Source organism: Somniosus microcephalus, chromosome 3 (genome assembly GCF_052327205.1).
Source record: "Somniosus microcephalus isolate GS21.2 chromosome 3, FLI_Smic_1.0, whole genome shotgun sequence".
In the NCBI taxonomy this organism is placed as follows: domain Eukaryota; kingdom Metazoa; phylum Chordata; class Chondrichthyes; order Squaliformes; family Somniosidae; genus Somniosus; species Somniosus microcephalus.
Window position 1 is genome coordinate 311342363 of NC_140989.1, and position 21192 is coordinate 311363554.

Consider the following 21192-nt stretch of genomic DNA (forward strand, 5'->3'; position numbering starts at 1 on the left):
CACAATATATATTAATGATCTGGATGTGGGAATTGGATGTAATATCTCCAAATTTGCAGACGACACAAAGCTGGGTGGGAGGGTATGCTGTGAGGAGGATGTCGTGAAACTCCAGTACGATTTGGACAGGTTGGGTGATTGGGCAGAAACATGGCAAATGCACTATAATGTGGATAAATGTGAGGTTATCCACTTTGGTGGCAAAAATAGGAAGGCAGATTATTATTTGAATGGCAATAGATTGGGAGAAGGGGAAGTGCAAAGAGACCTAGGTATTCTTGTGCATCAGTCACTGAAGGTAAGCATGCAGGTGCAGCAGGCGGTTAAGAAGGTAAATGGTATGTTGGCCTTCGTAGCAAGAGGGTTCGAGTACAGGAACAGGGATGTCTTGCTGCAGTTGTACAGGGCCTTGGTGAGACCGCACCTTGAGTATTGTGTGCAGTTTTGGTCACCTTATCGGAGGAAGGACGTTCTTGCCATGGAGGGAGTGCAGCGAAGATTCACCAGGCTGATACCTGGGATGGCAGGAATGATGTACGAGGAGAGATTGTGTCAATTGGGCTTATACTCACTGGAGTTTAGAAGATTGAGAGGGGATCTCATCGAAACCTATAAAATTCTGTCAGGCCTGGACAGACTAGATGCAGAAAGGATGTTTCTGATGGCCGGGGAGTCCAGAACCAGGGGTCATAGTCTAAGGATAAGGGGTAAGCCATTTAGGACTGAGATGAGGAGGAATTTCTTCACCCAGAGAGTGGTGAACCTGTGGAATTCTCTGCCACAGAGGGCGGTGGAGGCCAGTTCATTAAATATATTCAAGAAAGAGTTGGATATATTTCTTGAGGCTAAAGGGATATGGGGAGAAGGCAGGGACAGGGTACTGAATTTGGATGATCAGCCATGATCTCATTGAATGGTGGAGCAGGCTCGAAGGGCCGAATGGCCTACTCCTGCTCCTATCTTCTATGTTTCTATGTAATATTGAACTCTTTCAGTAACATCATTCTCTGCAAGTGGGCGCATTGTCAATAAATATTTATTCAGGAACCAAACATACAAAAGAACACTAACACTTATGGTGAATATTAAACATTTCTGCCCGCGTGATTAGGGGATACAGATCTTAAAAACAAGCAGATGCGCCATGTAATTTTCAGCCAGTTCTTTAAGGCTGTACTTTTCCAACTCTATGGGGCTGGTTTAGGAGCAGCGAAGGCACCTGGTTAACAACTTCCTTACCCCTCCACCCCCCCTCCCTACTTTGCATCAGGAAATAACATGGAAAGGCTAAAAGGAAGGAAAACTTTAATTCAACGAAGAACATGTGCTGCAGATCAATGGAGACTACAGAAACTATTGCTGGAGGTGGACAGATTAGATTTTAGCTGGAGCAAGTTGGTGCTCATCTGACTTTGCTTTTTATTTTCAATAGATATTGTTGTTACTGCCTAATATTTGTGTGACTCACTGTACTTAAGTCTTTAACTTTTATTATCATTGGGCATTTAGAATGCATAGAGTCACTATTCAAAATATACTGCAACATACAGGAACCTATTCATTCCACGAGGTTAAGGATATGCAGCTCTTGATAAGCAAATAATCCTAGCTATCAAAAGTACCCGTAACTATTATCAGAATTCTACAAATTTTGAAAATAGTTATAAAAACAAAATTCAGGAAACGTTAGTAACCTGGTCTTCAGGAGTCTCTACATTTTGCCTCATGCACTAGTGCGCTGCATTAAAGAGTATCCCCATATTTCCCTAGCAACACACTTCAACTCCATTACTCGAGACTAGTGTGTAAAGTTAAAGCACATGGGATTGGGGGTATGGTACTGATTTGGATAGAGAACTGGTTGGCAGACAGGAAGCAAAAAGTTGGAATAAATGGGTCTTTTTCCGAGTGGCAGGCAGTGACTGGTGGGGTACCACAGGGATCGGTCCTAGAACCCCAGCTATTCACAATATATATAAATGATCTAGACGAGGGAACTAGATGTAATATCTCCAAGTTTGCAGACGACACAAAGCTGGGTGGGCATGTGTGCTGTGAGGAGGATGCAAAGAAACTCCAGTACGATTTGGACAGGTTGGGTGATTATACTGCATCTGCCCAATGTGGATAAATGCGAGGTTATCTACTTTGGTGGCAAAAACAGGAAGGCAGATTATTATCTGAACGGCAATAGATTGGGAGAAGAGGAAGTGCAACAAGACCTGGGTGTCCTTGTGCACCAGTCGCTGAAGGTAAGCATGCAGGTGCAGCAGGCGGTTAAGAAGGCAAATGGTATGTTGGCCTTCATAGTGAGAGGATTCGAGTACAGGAGCAAGGATGTCTTTCTGCAGTTGTACAGGGCCTTGGTGAGACCACATCTTGAGTATTGTGTGCAGTTTAGGTCGCCTTATCTGAGGAGGGATGTTCTTGCCATGGAGAGAGTGCAACGAAGATTCACCAGACTGATACCTGGGATGGCAGGAATGACGTATGAGGAGAGATTGGGTCGATTGGGCTTATATTCGCTGGAGTTTGCATTGAAACTTATAAAATTCTAACAGACAAGATGCAGGAAGGATGTTCCCGATGGCGGGGGAGTCCAGAACCAGGGGTCACAGTCTAAAGATAAGGGGTAAGCCATTTAGGACAGAGATGAGGAGGAATTTCTTCACCCAGAGAGTGGTGAACCTGTGGAATTCTCTACCACAAAAGGCTAAATGGATCAAGGGATATGGGGAGAAAGCAGGGACAGGGTACTGAATTTGGATGATCAGCCGTGATCATTAAATGGCGGAGCAGGCTCGAGGGGCCGAATGGCCTACTCCTGCTCCTATCTTCTATGTTTACTATGTCAAGGTGGCCAGTCCAGCATTACTAGTGCCAGTTTTGAGTTTTTTTGAGAGCTCAAGGACATTGGAAATGCCACTGGCTTGCTGACTGAGTCAGTGGATCAAATTGCAAATGTGATTCTTACAGCAATTACTTTATTCAAAGGTTTCCAATATACAATACTCCATCTACCTAGATAATGTTAAAAAATTGGGGATTTTCACTCTTGAGCATTAACAGCCATGGCAAATCTTTATTTTATTTGTGTGAGCAATGTTTGAATCCAAATCTCAGACCTGAAACAACTGTGCTGTATACACCTAAAAGCAAGTACCGTGATATGGGAGTGGAGGGGGTCCTGGGGATCAGCTGGATTAAGGAGGAGAGTGCTTGTTTTTCCCAGACCGATACCACATGCGCAGTTACCCTCACCTTGGACCACGAATTTTCTTTACTCAATAGATCTGCGTAGAAGTATGCCATTTTCCACTGGCGTTTGAAAGTAAAGCACCACATTAACTCCCAGTAGCACATGTGATGAAACTGCTTCCAGTGTTGCTGGGCCTCACAGCACTCCTCAAAGCATAAAATAGCCTAGACCATTGGTGAATGAAAGTGTAAATAAATCAATCTATCAAAATGAAGAATAACTTCAATCTGAGGTAAACTAGAAAAGCATATTTTATATATTCGATTTCAGATACTGAAGGTATTTTTCCAGCCCACTATCCTGAAATGCTTAATATTTTTTCATTCAAAATTTATAGCTGCTCTTTAAGGAAACTAGGTATTAAATATTTGTTAGTAAATGGGGAGAAAAGACAAATGCAATTTTACATTTATATTTAAGGGACTATTTTAACACCCCCCTCTTACCCAACAGGAATGCTGGGGGCGGGGGAGTTAAGATTGTAGGGGGTGGTGGAAAGCGATGTGGGATGTCCTTCACCCATGCCCCCATTATTTTAACTTGCCTGCATTCAGCACAAAGGGTCACCCGGCCCAGAGCAGGGGCCTAATTCAAATGTCAAAGTCGTGTCCCATTGATGGTTTTCAGAAGAAAGGCAAATTAATTCACACGTCCTCAAATAATTTTTTCTGCTGCACTAAAGACAAGATAAGGCAAAACATCCCAATCTACCAACACCAATTCATCATGAACGCTGTCAGCTTATACATGTTCAAAAAATAGCAAAACAGATGCTGTGTAATGTCACTGCTGCCCCGTTGGAGAGGGGGAGACAGCATGATAATGTATCCAATTAAAAGTGCCAGAATTACACTTCTGATACTGTTGATGGAACACAAATTAATATAGTTGCAGAATAGAAGTGTACTGCAGTCCTTAATGGATAATGCTGTTTTTAATGAGTTTTACAAATTAGTCAAATAAAGATTGTTACATTAAGATTGCATTGTTGAATCCATTAACTTCATTTACCAACTAACAGTAATTTCTATATTTGCAAGACAGAAATTGCTGACAGTTATGTTCCTTTGGAATAATTAGGAGTAAAATCTGTTGATTGGATCAGACGGGTTCTTTAACCAGATTACCACCCATGTAGTCAAGATGAGATTTTATTCATTTCATGTCCAACCGTTTGCTACTTACTGCATCAATATTGCCTCTGATTTCTTCAATTCTTCCTGCAAAAAATAAGAAGATGGCACCCTGCAGGAACACAGAGAGAAGAATCTCAAACTTAAAAGCCATGTTACTATTTAAATGCAGTGTTTTAAAAATAAACTCAAATATTTATAAGTCTTCCACAGAATTTCTACCTTTGGATATCGTTTAAGAAAGGGTAATAGTAATCGCTCTGCATCATCAACATCACCTTCGCCTGTACCTGTTCAGAATTACAAATGGAAATTAAATCAAGATTTTAATATTACAGAAGTTATCACACTGACAATACTTGTTAAAATACTTTAAAAATTGTTTTTTTAAATGTGATATCTTAGCAGAACTTAAAAACGTTACAGATTGGTAAGTCATTTTTTTCAATTGTCAGTTTTCTATTTTTAAGATCTCCCATACTTTCCTGGGGGGTGCAGGTAGGTGGGTGGGGGAGATATAGGGCTAGAGGAGATAGCAAGGCCACAGAGAGATTTAAAGACAATGATTTAAAATGTAATGCATTGGGGGACGGATACCATTTCAGAAAGGGTAATAGTCATCACTTTGCATCATCAACATAACAACACATGAAATTTAATGCAGTAAAGTGCGAAGTGATACATTTTGGTAGGAAGAACGAGGAGAGTCAATATAAACTAAAGGGAACAATCCTAAAGGGGGTGCATGAACAGAGAGACCTGGGGGTATATGTGCACAAATCATTGAAGGTGGCAGGGCAGGTTGAGAAAGTGGTTAAAAAAAGCATACGGGATTCTGGGCTTTATAAATAGAGGCACAGAGTACAAAAACAAGGAAGTTACGATGAACCTTTATAAAACACTGGTTCGGCCTCAACTGGAGTATTGTGTCCAAATCTGGGCACCGCACATTAGGAAGGAAGGATGTGAAGGCCTTAGAGAGGGTGCAGAAAAGATTTACGAGAATGATTCCAGGGATGAGGGACGTCAGTTATGTGGACAGACGAGAGAAGCTGGGGTTGTTCTCCTTAAAGCGGAGAAGTTTGAGAGGAGATTTGATAGAGGTGTTCAAAAGCATGAGGGGGCTAGACAGAGTAGAGAGAGAGAAACTGTTCCCATTGGCAGAGAGGTCGAGAACCAGAGGACACAGATTTAAGGTGATTGGCAAAAGAACCAAAGGCGACATGAGGAAAAACTTTTTACGCAGCGAGTGGTTAGGATCTGGAATACACTGCCTGAAAGGGTGGTAGAGGCAGACTCAATCGTGGCTTTCAAAAGGGAATTGGATAAGTACCTGAAGGATAAAAAATTGCAGGGTTACGGGGAAAGGATGTGGGAGTGGGACTAGCTGAAGTGCTCTTGCAGAGAACCGGCATAGGCTCGATGGGCCGAATGGCCTCCTTCTGTGCTGTAACCATTCTATGACCTTCATAAGTCAATGAGGACAAGATGAGACAGGTTACATATTTCAGAGTTTTGGACAAGTTGGAGTTAATGGAGGGTGTGGATGTCAGGCCACCAAGGAGAGCTGTGAAGTAGTTGAGTTTACAGGTAATGAAAGTATGTATAAGGGTTTCAGTGGCTGAGGGGCTAAGATATCATCAGAGATGGGCATCATTGCAGAGATGGAAGTAGATGTTCTGTGAGATGAGAAGAATATGAGGTCTGAAACTCAGCTCAGGGTCGAAAATGACTCCAAGGTTGTGTACAGTCTGCTTCACCCGAGAGAGTGAGTGCGGAGGAGGATGGAATCAATGGCAAGGGAGCAAAGTTTATGACACGGTTTACCAAACCTCCTACTCTTATTTTTAGTATCTTCACCATCCACAATTAATCTCTTCAAATTCTAGTACTAACTGACTGCTTAAGAAGGTAAATCAAATAGATTTAACAAAAAATACATAGAAGAGGTTTTTTTTGTCAAATGAAGATAACTTTCTTTCTTCTGATAGACTACTTGCTCCCCTTGCCCACATTAGGGCTCCCTTCTCCCTTTACCCCCATTGGGGCACCCAATGCCATTTAGAAGAGTAAGGCAGCAGCCTGGCCAACTGCCCCCAGATGAACCCAAAAATTGTTTGCCCTCTGATTTTATTACACCCCAACCCTACCCCAGTGGAAATAAGCCTGGCTTCTGCAATAAGATTCTCCAAAGTAATACAGCTGACATTTGGAAACAGTTTATTCTGAATTGAAATTTATTGTAGAAAACATATTTTTGTAACAGATACTTTAAAAAGGGACATTTCTGTACACAATGAAACAATTCATAACCAGAATGAACACAGTAGATTCCAGAATCAGTAGGAGGCAACTGACATTTTTCCATACGAACTCTGTGTGACGTACTTGTTGTTTATGCTCCAAAAGGAAGATGGAAAAATGTTTTGAACAAACATAATACTTTCATGGGATCTCATTTGATATTTTCCATTCCTATTTTCCAGAAGTTATAGCACTGTCAGAAAATATGTTTTAAGCAAAGGGACTGTGAATAGAGACATTGGTTTGTTTGAGTTTATTTAATTATGTTGTTAGAATTATTGGAACCTCTTTCCTCTAACACTGCAGTTACACATGACATGATTTAGAGATAACGTCAAGCTTCCCTTTTCTAACTAAGCACAACGTTTAGATTATGGGTGACCAAATTTAGAGCCTCGATTGACAATATCCCCATTGTAAAATCCACAATAACCTTACCCGTGGTTCAGTAAAGATGGAATATCACAATGCTGTGTGAAAGCTTAGCTTGTGGCAGCATCCTGAAACATTTCCCACAAGTTGCTGTACTTCAGTGTGCAAAAGACCAAAATTACAGCAAGGAACAAAGAAGGAAAATCAAATTTGCATCAATATAATGCTTTATCACATCCTCGGGACATCCCAGAGCACTTCACAACCAATGAATTATTTTCGAAGTGCAATTTCTGTTGATATGTAAGGAGACATACAGCCATCTTGTGCACAGCAAGGTCCCACAAACAGCAAATGATCTACGGCTGAAGCACTCAGATATTTAATCTCTGTTTTCACGGCGCTGCAGTTGTGATAGTGGGTAGCATTCTCGCCTTTGAGTCAGAAGATTGTGAATTCAAGCCCGACTTTAGGGACTTGAGTACATAATCTCAGCTGCATCCTCAATGTCGTACTGTGGGTGAGCTGCATTGTTGGAGGGGCCACTTTGCAAATTTTTCATTTTTTGAAACACTTCCACCTGTTCAGATGACATGAAAGCTCCCATGACACTACCTAAAAAAAAGGGAGTTTCCAGGTATACGAGTCAACATCTGTCCCTCAATCAACACCTTGAAAAACATATTTTACAGTCATTTATCTCATAGCTGCTTGTGGAATCTTGTGTGTGCAAATTGGCATTTGCCTACAAAACAGCAACTCACTTTAAAAGCAATGAATTGATTGTGAAGTGCTTTGGGATGTCCCGAGGATGTGAAAGGTGCTTCATTAATGCAAGTTTGTTCTTCATAGACACCATCCTCATGCTCATATAAGTGCAATTCAAGATTTTTGAGCAATACATGATAAATGTACCCTGTTCAATATGTGGTGTATTTCCACTGAAAACCAAAATATCTGAATGTCATTATTTTAAAAGGAAGAAAGCTTAATATTTTTATTCAATGTTTCTCACATTTCTATAGAAAAATAATAAACTTACAGAAATGTTGTTTGACATTATCAATGTTCTGAGCTATGTGGAGACCCATGAATTTCGATCTCCCTTTGCTGCTTTGTGATGTCAATGTTGGGGAACATCAGTTCCATGCAGCTCAGAAGAAAACCTGCATTTTTCTACACAAAATAGACAATACCCCATACCAAAAAAACACTTCCACTACATTTTCTTTCTCCTTTAATAAAAAATTAGGTGATGTTGAAAAAAAGACATTGTTAGCAAAATTGCAAATTTGTATCAATCTTTAAACCGGCACAATGACTGACATGTGAGTAATTAAGGTGTAAACAGTACTCGCCTAATACGAAACTCATGAATGTATGATAACACAGAAGCAGCATGGTACAAAGGAGAGCCCGGAAGTTTTCAGTGGAGGCTCCTTCCTGTAGTTGTTCCAGACCATATTCCTAAAGACAAGGAATCTCATCAGGACAAGAGATTACATTTTCAGCACATTACTGTACCAAATAATTGAGTTTTATTAAAATGTTAAAAAGGCATTGGTGCTGTCAAGCTTTAAACTGAATCGTAGTAACAATAAGTGCAATATTTATGTTAGTTTCTAATTGGTGTTTGCCGTACTACCCACACTTAGTCAGTCTCATGTCCTAGCATAACTTATTTACCTGGCCGCACAGATTGTCTGGATGTCACTTTGCTATTGGATAATATCTGTTACACAAGAGGTACATTCAATTCTCTATTAAATAGCCAAAGCTGATGAGGAAAATACAGCTTATGATCACTCTTAAGTCAGAATGAACACACGAGCATCTTCTTCTTAGGCAGTCCCTCAGAACTGAGGATGACTTGCTTCCATACGAAAAATTAGTTCTCAGGTGACCGATGAGTCCAATGCGGGACCTACAGTCTCTGTCATAGGTGGGGCAGACGGCGGTTGAAGGGGCGAGTCGGTGGGGTTCTTGGGTTGACGTGCGCTCCTTCTGCTGTTTGCGCTTGGCTTCCGCTTGCTCCCGGCGAAGAGACTCGAGGTGTTCGCCGCCTTCCCGGATGCTTCTCCTCCACCTTGTGCGGTCCTGGGCTAGGAATTCCCAGGTGCTGGTGGGAATATTGCACTTTTTCAAGGAGGCTTTGAGGGTGTCCTTGAAGCATTTTCTCTGCCCATCTGGGGCTTTCTTGCCGTGTCGGAGCTCCGAGTAGAGCACTTGTTTTGGAAGTCTCGTATCGGGCATGCGGACGATGTGGCCCGTCCATTGGAGCTGATCGAGCGTGGTCAAAAAACTTTGATGCTGGGGATCTTGGCCTGAGCGAGAACACTGATGTTGGTGCACCTATCCTGCCAATGGATTTGCAGGACCTTGCGGAGGCAGCGTTGGTGGTACCTCTCCAGTGCTTTGAGGTGCCTGCTGTACATGTTCCATGTCTCTGAGGCATACGGGAGGGCGGGTATCACTACTGCTCTGTAGACCATGAGCTTGGTGCCGGGTTTGAGGTCCTGGTCTTCAAAAACACTCTTTCTCAGGTGACCGAAGGCTGCACTGGCACACTGACGGCGGTGTTGGACTTCGTCATTGATGTCTGCCCTTGTTGACAGTAGGCTCCCGAGGTATGGAAAGTGGTCCACGTTGTCCAAAGCCTTGATAATCGGGGGCAGGTTGGTAGAGGACCTTTGTCTTACGGATGTTTAGTGTAAGGCCCATGCTCTCGTATGCTTCAGTGAAGGTGTTGACGATGGTTTGGAGTTCGGCTTCACAGTGTGCGGAGACGCAAGCGTCGTCTGTATACTGTAATTCGATGACAGAGGATGGGACGACCTTGGATCTGGACTGGAGGAGACGGAGGTTGAACAGTTTCCCGTTTGTTCTGTAGATTAGCTCCACTCCAGCGGGGAGCTTATTGAGGGTGAGATGGAGCATTGCAGCTAGGAAGATCGAGAAGAGCGTTGGTGCGATGACACAGCCTTGCTTGACCCCGGTCCATACGTGAATTGGGTCTGTGGTGGATCCATTGGTCAGGATCACGGCTTGCATGTCGTCGTGAAGCAGGCGGAGGATGGTGACAAACTTTTGAGGGCAGCCGAATTTGAGGAGGACACTCCATAATCCCTCACTGGCATCATTGGTAGAATAGCTCACTCTGTGGAGATTGGTTCCTTTGAGAACCTCACCTCACTGGGGCAAAATATTCCATGGCCCTTTTGGCCATAACTCCAGTGGGTATGTGGGATGATCCACAGGAAATTTAACGTCAGCAACTTATAAATCCTAAACATGAAAGGTATATCTCAATTCAATCTTCCAATGTGTTATAAAATTGCTCTAATAAATTTCAATTACAAAATGGTATTTCTTATGCAATATTTCTTACACATTTTACATGATTTAATGTTGATCTATCCAATAATATTGAATTAATAAGAACATAAGAAATAGGAGCAGGAGCAGGCCATACGGCCCCTCGGGCCTGCTCCGCCATTCAATAGGATCATGGCTGATCCGAATCTAGACTCACGTCCACATCCCTGCCCTCTCCCCGTAACCCCTAATTCCCTTATCTGCTAGGAAAATGTCTATCTCCATTTTAAATTTATTTAATGTTGCAGCTTCCACAGCTCTCTGGGGTAGCAAATTCCATAGATTTACTACCCTCTGAGTGAAGAAGTTTCTCCTCATCTGAGTTTTGAAAGGGCAGCCCCTTATTCTAAGATTATGCCCCCTAGTTCTAATCTCACCCATCAGTGGAAACATCCTCACCGCATCCACCCGATCAAGCCCCCTCACAATCTTATATGTTTCGATAAGATCGCCTCTCATTCTTCTGAACTCCAATGAGTAGAGTCCCAACCTACTCAACCTTTCCTCATACGTCAACCCCCTCATCTCTGGAATCAACCGAGTGAACCTTCTCTGAACCGCCTCGAGAGCAAGTATATCTTTTCTTAAATATGGAAACCAAAACTGCACGCAGTATTCCAGGTGTGGCCTCACCAATACCCTGTATAACTGCAGCAAGACTTCCCTGTTTTTATACTCCATCCCCTTTGCAATAAAAGCCAAGATTCCATTGGCCTTCCTGATCACCTGCTGCACCTGCATACTAACTTTTTATGTTTCATGCACCAGGACCCCCAGATCCCTTTGTACTGTAGCACTTTGCAGTTTCTCTCCATTTAGATAATAACTTGCTCTTTGATTTTTTCTGCCAAAGTGCATAACCTCACACTTTCCAACATTATATTGCATCTGCCAAATCTCTGCCCACTCACTTAGCCTGTCTATGTCCTTTTGCAGGTTTTTTATGTCCTCCTCACTCATTGCTTTCCCTCCCATCTTTGTATCGTCGGCAAACTTGGATATGTTGCACTCGGTCCCTTCCTCCAAATCGTTAATATAGATTGTAAAGAGTTGGGGTCCCAGCACTGACCCCTGCGGAACACCATTAGTTACTGATTGCCAGCCCGAGAACGAACCATTTATCCCAACTCTTTGTTTTCTGTTAGATAGCCAATCTTCCACCCATGCCAGTATATTACCCCCAATCCCGTGATTTTTTTTATCTTGATCAGTAATCTTTTGTGTGGAACCTTGTCAAATGCCTTTTGGAAGTCCAAATACACTACATCCACTGGTTCCCCTTTATCCACCCTGTATGTTACATCCTCAAAGAATTCGAGCAAATTTGTCAAACATGACTTCCCCTTCGTAAAACCATGCTGACTCTGTCCTATTAAATTATGTTTATCCAAATGCTCTGTTACTGTTTCCTTAATAATGGACTCCAACATTTTGCCAACCACAGATGTTAGGCTAACTGGTCTATAGTTTCCAGCTTTTTGTCTACTTCCCTTCTTAAATAAGGGTGTTACATTAGCAGTTTTCCAATCTGCCGGGACCTTTCTTGAGTCCAGGGAGTTCTGGAAAATGATCACCAATGCATCCACAATCCCTACCGCCACTTCTCTCAAGACCCTAGGATGTAGGCCATCAGGTCCGGGGGATTTATCCGCCTTAAGTCCCATTATTTTACTGAGTACCATCTCCTTAGTGATTTTAATCGTGTTTAGCTCCTTCCCCCCCATTGCCCCGTTTGTCCAGTGTTGGGATATTTTTAGTGTCCTCTACTGTAAAGACTGATACAAAATATTTGTTCAGCGTCTTTGCCATCTCCATGTTCCCCACCACTAGTTTCCCAGTCCCATCCTCCAAGGGACCAACGTTCACTTTAGCCACCCTTTTTCTTTTTATATAGCTGTAGAAACTCTTGCTGTCTGTTTTTATATTTTTTGCTAGTTTACTTTCATAATCTATCTTCCCTTTCTTAATTAATATTTTAGTTATTGTTTGCTGGCTTTCAAATGCTCCCCAATCTTCTATCCTCCCACTAGATTTGGCTAATTTATATGCCCTTGTTTTCAGTCGAACACTATCCTTTATTACTTTATTAAGCCACGGATGGCTGTCTTTTCTTTTACTCCCCTTTTTCCTCAGTGGAATATATTTATCTTGAAAGATGTGAAATATCTCCTTGAATGTAGACCACAGCTCTTGTATCGTCTTACACTTTAATCTGTTTTCCCAGTCCACTTTAGTCAATTCTACTCTCATACCTTCATAGTCTCCTTTATTTAAGCTTAGTATGCTGGTTTGAGATCCAACTCTCTCACCCTCAAACTGACTTTGGAATTCAACCATATTATGGTCACTCATTCCAAGGGGATCCTTTACTAGGACATTTTTTATTAATCCTGTCTCATTACACAGGACCAGATCTAAGATTGCCTGCCCCCTGGTTGGCTCAGTTACATACTGCTCAAGGAACCCGTCCCTAATACACTCTATGAACTCTTCCTCAAGGCTGCCATGCCCAATTTGATTAGTCCAGTCAATATGTAAGTTAAAATCCCCCATGATTATAGCTGTTCCCTTATTACAAGCCCCAACTATTTCCTGATTTATACTCCGACCAACAGAGTTGCAACTGTTCGGAGGCCTATAGACTACGCCCACTAGTGACTTTTTGAACAATCTCACAACAGTGACTACACTTCAAATATAATTCATTGACTGTAAAGCATTTTGGGACGTCCGATGGTCATTAAAGGTGCTATTAAAATGAAAGTCTTTTTGAATGAGTCATCATTAATTGTCAAACACAAATTACTATGTATTGATGATCAGAAGAATCTGAGCAGTCTTAAATTTGATTTTTAAAAAGGCACAGAAAAATCAGATTGATACACAATGATGTGCTCTGCCACTTAAATGTGACACAGTCTATTTTACTCAACAAGTGTCCTTACCGAGTTAACCATCACATGCCACAAGGACAACCCGCTGATGAACCCTGGTGGAAGTTAATTTGTAAACTGTGATAGCTTTTCAACATTCCCATAAAATGTGATGATTGAACAATGAGTCCTTAGAATTCACAGGATAAAATTGTACAAAAGTACTTACAAGATTAAAAGTCTCACAGAGATAGAAATATAAGAGATGATTGCTAACATTCAATCCCCAGAATAATCATTCAATGGAGAAGCAGCTGACTACAAGCAAATAAACTAAATGGACACTGATCATGCGGCTTTCATTATAATTATTTTGAGCTGAGCAAAGCAGAGTTTTTTGTGTAATATAATAGCCCTGTTTGAATTTGTGTATAATAGTGTGAAAATGCATATCAATTCTAAACTCATCCTTGTATAATCAACATAGAACAACTATTGTTACCTGGGGGTGTACAAGCTAACTTACATGCTTGGTCCTATGTTTCGGAGTGATCTGCAGTTGTATTGGGGTAGTATAAATGATTACTCACCCTCATGTCACCTTTTCTATCCTGCTAATCAAAACTATGATCAAAACCGCTGATGTGGTTTTTTTGTCATGACCACTTACATTTTTGAGTTTATACGTTTTAGGCTATAAATTGTAGATTTACAATAGGTACAGCCTTAACTGTCCATGCCAGTAACAGGATATGCCATAGACAAAGTTACTTCATTCTCTGGCACAAGATGTCAAGAGTTGGAGGACCAAACAGTGAGGACCAATGGGTGAATCAGGTTTCCAATAATCAACTTCATGCACCAGCAACCTTGGTTCAGCAAGTGAAGGTTGGTATTATTGTGTTGTTGGAAAGAAAATGTATTGAGGGATATGATGAGAAGATTGATGGGTGAGACTATAAGAAGAAAGGTAAGTGGGATTGATCTCAGAACAAAGAAGAGGATATGATTGTTGGACCAAGTGGCCTTTACCTATATCTAAAAATACTTCCGTTTCTAACTTTACATTTGAACTTGTATGTACAAGGGTCAAATTTCTATCAATGACAATAGCTGAAACAAACTCCACTGGCAAGAGAAGTACTTTGTCAAGCTTCGTCACTGGTATTCTGCAATTACTCTTTTGATTCATAGAATGTTAAGCATAAACATAAAAGTCTGGCTTGTGCAGCAGCAACTTTGTGGTGATGGTTCAATCATAAACTTGCAGAGGACTAGCGGCTTGGCACATCTCTGAATCTGTAGACATGGCCCAGGAATTCGGGTCGGGGGCTTCCCGCAGGTGCAAGCCTCCGAACTGCACTTACCTAGCGTGCCGGCCGTTGTGCTATGGGCCTGCGTGGGATTCCAATCCTGGGCCTCTTCCAACTGCCGGCGCGCAGTGCTTGCGTATCCCAGGGGCGCAGTTAGTTCGCAGCGTCCCCTGGGATCACGTGGGCCATGGAGAGCCAATGGTAGCAGGGAATCTGTATTCATAGATTTGACAGGAAGACCTGTCAAATCTATGAATACAATTCAGCCCCAAAACATCACTAAAACTTCAAATAAATGTTTTTTAAAAATCACATTTTTAAAATAACTATAAATTACATAAAATAACTTTCAAACAATAATTTAAATTTTTGAAAAAATTAATTACAGTTTCTAATGGGGCTAAAAATAAACTTACTTTTCTTTAAAGTATTTAAAAATAATAAACCTGTGGAAAAAATGTTTTTATTTAACTTAATTCACCACTTACCTTGTTAAAAGCAGGCCTTGCGACTGCTTTTTACAAGCGTAGCTCCTGGAGACTTACCCTCCTGGAGAAAGCTGCAAAAAAAACGAAAGTTCCAGGCGTACGCGCTGCCTCTCTAGCGCACACGTTCGACCTGTGAACCCCTTCCTTTAAGGGAACAGAAGTTCCGGTTTCCCACGCATGCACGAAACCGGCACTTTCATTGGGCCTACGCGCGAGTACCCAGCGCGTACTCACCCGTGGGGACCCAAAGTTCTGGCCCATTGACTTGGAGTGGCCATTCTTATCAAATCTACTGATCTGCACAGCATTGGACAGTACTGAGCCCGAAAGCAAGAAATGGATTTTCTCTGCAGTCTGCCAAAGAGAGCTGCAATATTCAATCACTGGAACATGAGTTACAAGTACTGAAACTGGAAAAGCAATGTTACCCTGCAAGGTGGAAAAAATGGTTTCTCCCTTGATATTCCAAATGATGAGTATTTATTCTTACCTTGTTTCCAGAAAATCCAACAAATTCTAAAAGTCGCAGAATCCTTGTTGGCAACAGGGATATAGCCTAAGAAAATTAAGGAAAGAAAAAAGAAAAAATATTTAGAAACTTTTCAATTGATATTCAGCTTGCACCAAAAAAAAATTATCTAAAGGAATTAGGATGAAGTCAAAGACTGATAAAAAAATCTATACTTACACGCTCCGATTTTGCAAGTTTGGTAAAAATGGGGTTTTGCTGGACCGTGGTGCATGCTCAGAAGGTGGGCAGCACCAACTTTTGCAACAGGAGTCCTTCTCCCCAAAGAACTTGCCCTCTAGCACAATTGACTGAAGAGCAGAAAATCCCATCAGGCCAGAGCTCTTAATGGGCTGCAGCTCTCCATTACAGGGCAGGTGGTGGCAGCAGCAACATAGACTGATTGCTCACAGTAGCACAGCAGAGACTCGGTTTGATGATGAATAGTTGTAGGTCATGCTACAGGAGGCATAACAAAAGGGGCAAACTTATCTGCAGCTGAAGGCCATTCTCCAGTCAAAGCATAGGTGCAAGCTACTTTGAGGGAGGTCGCCAGATGAGTCAATCTGTTCATACCTGGCTGCAAATTAGTTAAAAAATTTGCTGGTTTCAGGAAGAAGGGAAAGGTAAGTATGCTCCTCGCTTTTTCACACATTTCTTGGAGATCAATCAAGCACGGCAAAAACCTAAGTTGGGAACTGCTGCATCCTCTGGGAGATAACATTTCAAGCACTGTACACAACAATGTCCTTTTGCACACACACTTTCATGGACCATATATTTTCTTGCAGCTGGAAGTGATCGATATGGAACTGCAAACAAATGAACAGGCTTCCAGTCCAAGCCATTCCGCTACTGTTAAGGGGTTCCTCAGTGTGGTCAGCAGCTATGGGTGCAAAGGTAGCCCTGGTCTCCTAAGAGACATCCCCACAGGGTTTCTTCGCCTCCCGTTAATGTGGATACCATGGATTAATGCACAATGAAGGTAGTGTGGCTGCTTCCTGGATTAAGCCCATTGATGCACGTGAAGAAAGAACGAGCTTGCATTTATATTGCACCTAACATGATCTCAGGATGTCCTAAAGAGCTTTACAGCCAATGAAAAACTTTTGAAATGTAGTTGCTGTTATAATGTAGGAAATGCAGAAGCCAATTTATGCACAGAAAAGTCCCACAAACAGCAATGAGATAAATGACCAGATGATTTTTTTTTAGTGACGTTGGATGAGGGATATTTTCTAGGACAAGTCAGTGTCTTCAGAGAGGAGGGGAAAAACAACAAATTAGTTGCCCATTGGACATCAGAATTGTGTGCACTAAAATAACAGCAGATTCATGTTTCTTTAAAAGTTGCTTTAAAAAATAAAAACATTTAGAGCAACAACAGTATTAAGAACTTGTTCTTTCAACTCGCAAACTGAATTGATTACTTTATTTTGTCCAATGATGTGATCTCATCAGATTTCAATTCAACTAAGAATGCCTTCGTGCTGCAGATTTTGATTTGGTGTGGCCATTGTTGTGGGCTTACAACACACAAAGCCTCTGATCTCCGCCAGATCTAATTGGAATCTAGATGCTTCTCCTTAGGGTGTTGAGAAAGAATCTGCGAGTCAGTGGGATGAAATTGGTCTTTGCCAGCAGTGCAAAATGGTCAATAGAAAATAAAATTGGGTGTGGTGTACAACAGGTCGCTGATTCACCAGGAGCCCATTTCGCGCTACTGGCAAAGATCAATTTCACCCCCAGTCATCCCTAGGTTGATCTTTCATTTCTCCCAGTAGTTGGTTACAGTTGCACCACTAACAGAGACTTGGATGCTGGTCGTTATGTTCTTCATTAGAGAATGATTCATAACATGGAGGTAGGGGAAGGAGAGCTAAATGCAGTGCTAAAACAACTGCTTGGGGGAGAAAGCGAAGGTGAATAATTAACAGTAATAAAGCATACGTCTTTACTCACTAGATTAAAAGCTCCAATTCCGAGCTGAACACCTCCTTCAAAATGGCTGTAGTTCTCTCCTTTGGTGTAGCTGGATGACTGCACAATATTAAGAAGTTCCCTTTCAGTGATAAAGAAAAGGGATTAGAGCACAAAAGTGGAAGAAAACTGTTGTGTATGTACCTTTAAGGGAATAACTGGTCTCAGACTGCAGTACCGGCAGTGACCACCCCTGTATAAAAGGCCCTAGCAGGCTTCTGTAGTTTTCAGTTTCCAGGTTGTCTCCATTCAGTAAAGACTTGTTATAATCAACTCCTGCAGTCCGTGTCTCAATTATACACGGACATAATACTGGCGACGAGTAAGAAACGAACTTACCTGCAACTCGGCAGCACCTCGGACGACGTTATTGAAGGTCGAAGCCAGAAGAAAATTAAAAAAAAAAATTAATCCAAAGTAACTCGAGAAACGGGCGTCGACCGTGGGCAACCGCCCTCCAAATCATCGAATTGAAAAGTGCAGGAGAGACTGTCGAGAGCTTGGCTTGATTCTCCAGTCTGTGGTTTCCCAGCTAATCGGGCTGGTGGCAGGTAGTGCACTGATCCTTCCTGGGCTGCGGCGGGCTAGAGCTCGATCGGGTGGCTCTGCAACGGGGCCGGGCAGCGAGTCGGGAAGCAAAGAGAGAGAGAGAGGGTGGAGCACACGGGGCGCGGCCGGTGCTTCGAAGCCGGGCAGCGTTCGGACCTAAGAAGAGGGAGGGAAGTGTCCCAGAGGGTCCGTTCCACGACGGGAACGGTTCTTCAATTAACGGAGCAAATATTGAAGCGCGATAGAAAAATAAAAATACCGCGGAGAGCGGCGTTGGCAGCAGCAATCGGGGAGGCGCGAAGACCATAGGGCGTCGCCATTACAGGATAGTAAAATAAATATAATCGCCAGCAACAGCGTTGGCAGCTGCGGGAAAGCGCGGGAGGCGCCATCTTAACTCGGCGGGGAAGAAGGAAAAGCGCGGGAGGCGCCATTTTGATCCATCGGGAACGAAGGCAAAGCGCGGGAGGCGCCATCTTAGATTTTCAAGATGCCAGAGACTGGCGATATCACTGCCTTCGATAATGCAATAGAAGACTGGACCACATATGTGGAAAGAGTCGAGGTATATTGCGAGGCAAACGAAATAGCCGATGAGAAAAAGGCATCGGTGTTGCTAAATTTAATGGGCGCAAGAACATACGGCCTATTGCGGGACCTGATTACTACAGCCAAACCGAAGGCGAAGAGTTTTAACAAAATTGTTGCTATCCTACAGGAACACCTAAATCCTACACCGCTGCTGATAGCAGAAAGATTTAAATTCCACAGGAGAAATCAGCATAACAATGAGAGCAATGCTGATTACCTTACGGAACTACGCAAGCTATCAAAGCACTGCCACTTCGGAGCAGGACTGGCAGATACCTTACGGGACAAATTTGTCTGTGGACTCCTGAGTGAAGGAACCCAGAAGAGGTTACTCTCAGAGAAAGAGCTGACGCTAGATAAGGCTTTCAGTGTGGCAGTATCGTACGAAGCAGCAGCAAGGGGAGCTGCGGAAATACAACAAAAGCCACAGGAATACGGCACCCACGAAATGACACGGGGATTTGCAAAATGTTATCGCTGCGGCAGAACAAACCATGACCAGAAGGACTGCTGGTCCAAGGACAAAATATGCAGGCAATGCGGAAAGATGGGACACATTGCACAAGTTTGCAGGTCTGGGAAGAAGACCAACGACAACAAAAAGGCTACTGAGGAACCGTACAGGAAAGTACAAAAGATGACGGACAGTAGTTCCGAAAACCAGATGAGCGATAGTGAATCCGGGAACAAGAGACTAAGCTGTCTCAAACTTCACAACGTAATCGCAAAAGAGGATCACCAAACCATTTGGGTCACCCTCACGATAGCAGGGTCCCAAGTCAAAATGGAATTGGATACAGGATCAGCTCTAACCGTCATGAATCGACGAGACTACGAGCGGCTATTCTCACACATACCCTTGAGAGAGACATCCATTGTCTTGAGGACGTATACGGGGCAAAAAGTATACCCCAGAGGAAAAATAAGGGTGCCTGTCGAATACAACGGCAAGAAAATAAGGAAATTGTATCTCTACATTCTGCAAGATGGTGGACCACCGTTATTGGGACGTGAATGGATCAGAAAGATAAGTTTAGATTGGCACTCCATTCAGGCACTGACGGTGGCTGGTAAAAAGGATGACGACGTCACTCCTGGACGATTGTCAACAATCTTAGCTGACGCCAAAGAGGTATTTCAACAAGAACTGGGCACTCTTAAAGGCGTAACCGCCTCGATAAAAATAGAGAATGCAATTCCCAAGTTTTTCAAAGCAAGACCGGTACCGTATGCAATTCGCCCAGCCGTCGAGGCAGAGCTGGAGAATCTGGAGAATGCAGGCGTGTTATCTAAGGTAGACTGGAGCGAGTGGGCGACACCCATCGTTCCTGTCATGAAGAAAACGTTAAACAATAAGTCTGAGGAGCCAAGGAAGGTTCGCATCTGTGGGGACTTCAAGGTGACGGTGAACCCAGTCCTTCACACAGTACAATATCCTCGCCTCACTATCTGGAGGGAAGCGTTTTACAAAAATTGACCTAGCACAAGCATATTTGCAGATGGAGGTTGAAGAATCCTCTAGGAAGTATCTCACGATAAACACTCACAAAGGTCTTTACCAGTATAATCGACTGGTATTCGGAGTAGCATCAGCTCCGGCGATGTGGCAAAGAGCGATGGAACAAGTCCTGCAAGGGATTCCGGGGACTCAGTGTTACTTGGACGACATCCTAGTGACAGGTGAAGATGACAGTGAACACCTTGCCAACCTAGAGCAGGTGCTCACTAGACTAAGAGAACATGGGCTACGAGCCAATCGCCCCAAGTGCGAATTTTTAAAGAAACAGATATCGTATTGTGGCCACGTGATTGATGAAGAGGGGTTGCTAAGTCCCCTGACAAAATTGAAGCGGTAGTTAAGGCTCCAGCGCCTGAAAATGTGTCGCAACTGAGGTCATTCCTCGGATTGGTGAATTACTACCATAAGTTTTTGCCGAATTTGTCCACAATTCTGCATCCACTGAACGCCCTACTACGAACGGGAGTAGCATGGAAATGGAGCGATGAATGTAAACGGGCCTTTCAGAAGAGTAAGGACCTAATCACTTCAAGAGAAGTATTGGCTCACTACAACCCATCACTACCGATAAGACTGGCGTGTGATGCGTCTCCCTACGGCGTTGGGGCGGTACTGTCACATAAATTCCTTGATGGTTCAGAGAGGCCGATAGCTTTTGCGTCACGCTCGTTAACTTCAGCCGAGCGTAACTACGCCCAGATTGACAGAGAGGCCCTCAGCCTGGTGTGGGGGGTGAAGAAGTTCAATCACTACCTGCACGGTCAGAAATTTACTCTACTAACTGATCATCAACCTCTCGTCTCCATTTTCAACCCTCAGAAGGGCGTACCGATAATGACGGCACAACAGCTACAGAGGTGGTCCCTTTTCCTAGGGGCACACCAATATGACATCGAGTACAAAGGAACTAAACAGCATGGGAATGCTG

At 42.9% G+C, this 21192-nt stretch overlaps 2 protein-coding genes across 2 annotated transcripts in view; one reads left to right on the forward strand and one right to left on the reverse strand.

Moving 5' to 3' along the window:
* Positions 1 to 21192, forward strand: part of rnf11b (ring finger protein 11b) — a 186318-nt gene that overhangs the window by 92211 nt on the left and 72915 nt on the right. The window lies entirely within an intron of this gene.
* Positions 1 to 21192, reverse strand: part of ttc39a (tetratricopeptide repeat domain 39A) — a 126384-nt gene that overhangs the window by 20189 nt on the left and 85003 nt on the right. The window contains exons 7-12 of the mRNA XM_085982908.1: positions 17588 to 17687; positions 15608 to 15673; positions 8427 to 8535; positions 4615 to 4682; positions 4445 to 4504; positions 3262 to 3423 (exon numbers count right to left, since the gene is read on the reverse strand). Coding sequence (XP_085839034.1) covers positions 3262 to 3423; positions 4445 to 4504; positions 4615 to 4682; positions 8427 to 8535; positions 15608 to 15673; positions 17588 to 17687 — 565 coding nt within the window. The remainder of the gene's footprint in view (positions 1 to 3261; positions 3424 to 4444; positions 4505 to 4614; positions 4683 to 8426; positions 8536 to 15607; positions 15674 to 17587; positions 17688 to 21192) is intronic.